The sequence below is a fragment of the Anastrepha ludens genome, chromosome 6 (genome assembly GCF_028408465.1).
Source record: "Anastrepha ludens isolate Willacy chromosome 6, idAnaLude1.1, whole genome shotgun sequence".
NCBI lineage: Eukaryota > Metazoa > Arthropoda > Insecta > Diptera > Tephritidae > Anastrepha > Anastrepha ludens.
Window position 1 is genome coordinate 35,563,643 of NC_071502.1, and position 3,930 is coordinate 35,567,572.

Consider the following 3,930-nt stretch of genomic DNA (forward strand, 5'->3'; position numbering starts at 1 on the left):
AAAGCACGTTCACATATGAGGTGATAAGCAACAAACTTATAGTTCTTATTAATAAATTTTTCTCTTGGGTCAATAAATTTCGGAAAAAATTTGACTCAAAAGTTTGATTAAAGTGCTGCTCAGTTTGCCGCTGAAATACGCAATAAACACATATATGTAATTTGTAAACTTATATTCGCAGTTCAAATTATATCTAATAATGAAAAATAAACTAAAAATTCGTATGCCAAACAAAGTCCTTAAATTCGCGTGGCCCCTTTCCTTAATTCAAAATAAAATTCTGCAATTTCTATACCAACTTGATTTTATTTCTTTTATAGATTAACACATTCATATAAAAGAAAGTGTACAGAATATTTTGAAATTAATTATTGTACATATAGACATACATACAAGCATACATACGTAGATATGTTTCATTAGTCCACAGTCGTTAAAGCAAATTAGTTCTCGTAATCGAGTTGTTCAGTGCGCTCTTCGTGACGCACTTCCACATCTACGACCTTCATATTCGAAGTCAGGAATTGGGCTAGGTTTTCAACGCCTGAGCGAGCGAGGCGGTCAAATGGATACCCCATAGCACGACGGTCTGGATAGAGACTATCACGCAGGCCACAGTAAGATGGCGCATCTTTGCACGAAGACCACCTCCTGATCTATGACAAGTGTAGAATATTGATTTACACCAAAAAATAAAATTTTCAATCAAAGATGTTTCCTTACCCTATCGTGATCATAATTGGATACCATAACAAACAATTCGCAGCAAAGACCTTCGGGCAAACCTTTCGGGATGAGCATATGCTCAGGCCATCCACAACCACAGAATTCTAACTTATCAGCGATACCTTCTCCCGGTCGGATTTTGTTTAAATTGCGGAAGGTTTGCTCGAAGGGAATGATAACACTGGACTCAGAGGATCGGCGTCGAATGGTATTTTGGCCAGGGTTTACTGTTGATTGAATTGAAGTTAGCAGTGACCCCTGTATACATGTATAGGTGAATAATAATTTAATACTTACGAGAGACATCAAAGTTGTCTAATTCTACCATCAGCAAACGTTGATCTTTGAAAAGCATTTCCTTATGGGTCTCATCTCTTTTCGGTCCCAAAAAGATTCGTACTGTACCGTGACGATGAGCTTCACCTTCGTTATTGATGTTGATTCTGTAGGTGAATGGAGTATGTTGAAGATGAGTGAAGCGAGCAAACACATTTCCACGTGGCACAAAGTCCAATCCACCTGATAGGTCAACATCTGATTGTTTCCAATATGTTCGAAGAACATTAAATCGACTTCCTCTAGAAAGTACTTGTACACGAGTGACAGACACACCCGGGTAGTTTAGCTCTGGTAGAGTGTATGGCGTGAGACGAGTTTTGTGTTCCTGGAAGATACTGTCGATGTATGCGTGCCATCTGTAGAAAACGGGATCTCGCATGGCAGTGGTGGAATCCCCCATTACGCCAAAGGACTCCAAATGACGATGATCGGGATCGTGAGAGTATGAAATGAACACGTGGCCCATATTGTGTAAATCACCATACGTGGCCCGGTTTGGAGAAAGAATAGATGATTCAATCAGGTTGCCCAAAATATCAATGCCACGAACTTCGTCCAGTGGTACCTGATTGCCACTTTTCTGAATTAAGAAACATTTTGTTAGTTGCATTTGTATATTTTGGACATGGATAAGTGGTGTGGTGTAAACTTACATCAGTGACAAAGCCTTGCGCTATAGCATTACGTATACGATCGCTCCAGCGCTCCAAGTCACTAACATCCATTTGAACTTGATCCACTGGTCGGTTTAGGTCTGACAATTTTGTATCTTTAAATCGTGGTGGCCAAGAGCGACTAGCCACCAATGAGTCCATTTTGGGGAAATACGCTTCCTCTATGGGATCGCGCAAGTTGTTGAAACGCAAAACTCGAGCCAGATTATTGCTGAAGCGTTCCAAGTTATACCGAGCCAATATTTGTTCATGCATGTAGTAGAAGAGTTCGCCACGACGATCCTTGTCCACAATGGCACGATCGCCGGCTTCAAAGGGATACACCAAATGCCAATGCCAATGGTGGAGGTTAACGCCAATATCTTCACGGAAATACCAAAGCCGATGCTCGGGATCTAAGTCGCAAGCAGTGTAATCGCTTGGAATAATAATTGGCCTACGTGACCCATCAGGAACAACGAAGACTTCTTCTCGAATCTGACGGAAAATACGGGAGTCTACAAACTTGTCGGGGAAGTTCAGTACAAGGGGCGGAATGTTCAGCCCTCTGGTGTCTTTACGATGTAGCAGCGCCACCGACAGTGCATAATTGAACAAATACGGATTCAAACGATCGCGAGCATACACAGCAATACTCTGAAGATCTTCAATGGAGGACGCATCCATGAAAATGTCAATCAGGTGGCCAGCCATACGACGATGAGCCGGAATGAAAAGAGAAAATTGTGCATCTCGGGGTAGTGACATGGGTACACGTAGATCCGGAATAGTTATATCTCGAACGGGAATGCGTTGCTCTACCTTTTCAGCGAAACGACTTTGAACCTCATTGCTGATGGGACGATAGCGGTCCGTGAGGAATTTGTCGGGCACATCGAATACTTCGTCTTTTCCCTTCTGCACGAAAATGGGTTCGATAGGACGATCGAAGAGCAACAGCAGATTCTTTTGGTCAGCCATTATTAACGATGATTAAGAAGTTCCTGTGGCAGATATGGATTAAAAGACTGAATTTGAGGTTCGGGTTCTGTGTGCACCACGTTTGCCTCAATACGAAACTGATGAACTGAAACAAGAAATGCACTCTTATATACTAACAGCAAATTTAATTAGTAGCTATCACTAAGAGTTCTGCGGCCACATTATCACATAATGTGCGGTCACAACTGCAGCTAGATTTCGCTCTCAGACTACTTTCTCACATACATATATATGCATGTATGTGTGTGTGTATGCCTTCCGAGTGCAAATTTTAATTGTTAGATATGAGAATCAAAATGATTTGAACTTGAGCATTACCAGATGTTATCGGACCGCAAATGTTTTCCATTTACCATAACTCTACTGGAGCTAAAAAATGTTCCTTGCGTTCCCACACAGTTCGATTGAATTCAATTTTCGTAGTATAAAAACAATCAAATCGCTGAACGAACTTCATCGGACGGAGCGATGCCATCGGCTGATAATCATTTTGACCCGTTAAACAGAACTAAAACGAAATAAGCATCAAAAGCGAGAAGACGAATCTTGAGATTTTGCGATTAAACCAAATTATCAAAGTTTTAAATATCTAGCTTATGATATAATATGAAAAGCACTTCTGAAGTGCGTTTCCGTAATGGGTAAAAACTGGCAACTTTCTACTTTTGCCGTACGGAAAGTGCGGCGAAAATAGCAACTGTTTCAAGAAGCACAATTTTGTATCGCAGAGATTCTTATCGATGGTGTTTTTTATTATATCAAATTAAGTGCAGAAAATAAATGGAATATAAGTGAATTTAGTCAATTCAAATCCAACCGTATATTTTCGATGAAAGCTTGAAGGGATAGAGAAAAAGCTGGCTTAACCAAGTTGTCCTGAAAAATGAATGTGCGTCCCGATGTCGAAGTTATGGTGGCACTCACCGTCTACCTCCACCATAAATTCTATTGGAACCCTCTTTCTCTTCAATAAGCATAAATTTTATAATATAACCTCGGGTATAAAATATATAACCTACGAGTTACATCTATGAACATGCCATATGCGTTTCCTCTGTGTAAAAATACATGGTCATACTCATTTTTATGACAATCGGTTGAACGCGGCAGAAGTTGCTACTCTGCAGCGACACCTGATGGCGAGTGGCATCAATGAGCATATTCTACAAACCTTCTCCGTGGAAAAATACATATATATACCAATTTTTAT

General features: G+C 40.4%; 1 protein-coding gene across 2 annotated transcripts; it reads right to left on the bottom strand.

Moving 5' to 3' along the window:
- Positions 1-300: 300 nt before the first annotated feature.
- LOC128866322 (phenoloxidase 2-like) lies at positions 301-2,785 on the bottom strand. Of its 2 annotated transcripts, none has more exons than XM_054106949.1 (4): positions 1,719-2,785; positions 1,024-1,645; positions 724-953; positions 301-656 (listed from the first exon to the last, which is right to left on the bottom strand). In XM_054106949.1, exons 1-4 carry the CDS (start codon positions 2,697-2,699, stop codon positions 444-446), a joined length of 2,046 nt encoding a protein of 681 aa, XP_053962924.1. In that variant the 5' UTR covers positions 2,700-2,785; the 3' UTR covers positions 301-443. The 2 variants fall into 2 exon arrangements, with proteins under 2 accessions (XP_053962924.1, XP_053962925.1); XM_054106950.1 differs by having other exon boundaries at positions 509-651.
- Between the last annotated feature and the right edge of the window lie 1,145 nt (positions 2,786-3,930).

Coding starts and splice junctions, on each gene's coding strand:
- LOC128866322 (XM_054106949.1), bottom strand. CDS start 2,699: ATGGCTGACCAAAAGAATCTGCTGTTGCTCTTCGATCGTCCTATCGAA. Junction 1,646..1,718: donor CGCAAGGCTTTGTCACTGAT/GTAAGTTTACAC, acceptor TTCTTAATTCAG/AAAAGTGGCAATCAGGTACC. Junction 657..723: donor CCAATTATGATCACGATAGG/GTAAGGAAACAT, acceptor CACTTGTCATAG/ATCAGGAGGTGGTCTTCGTG.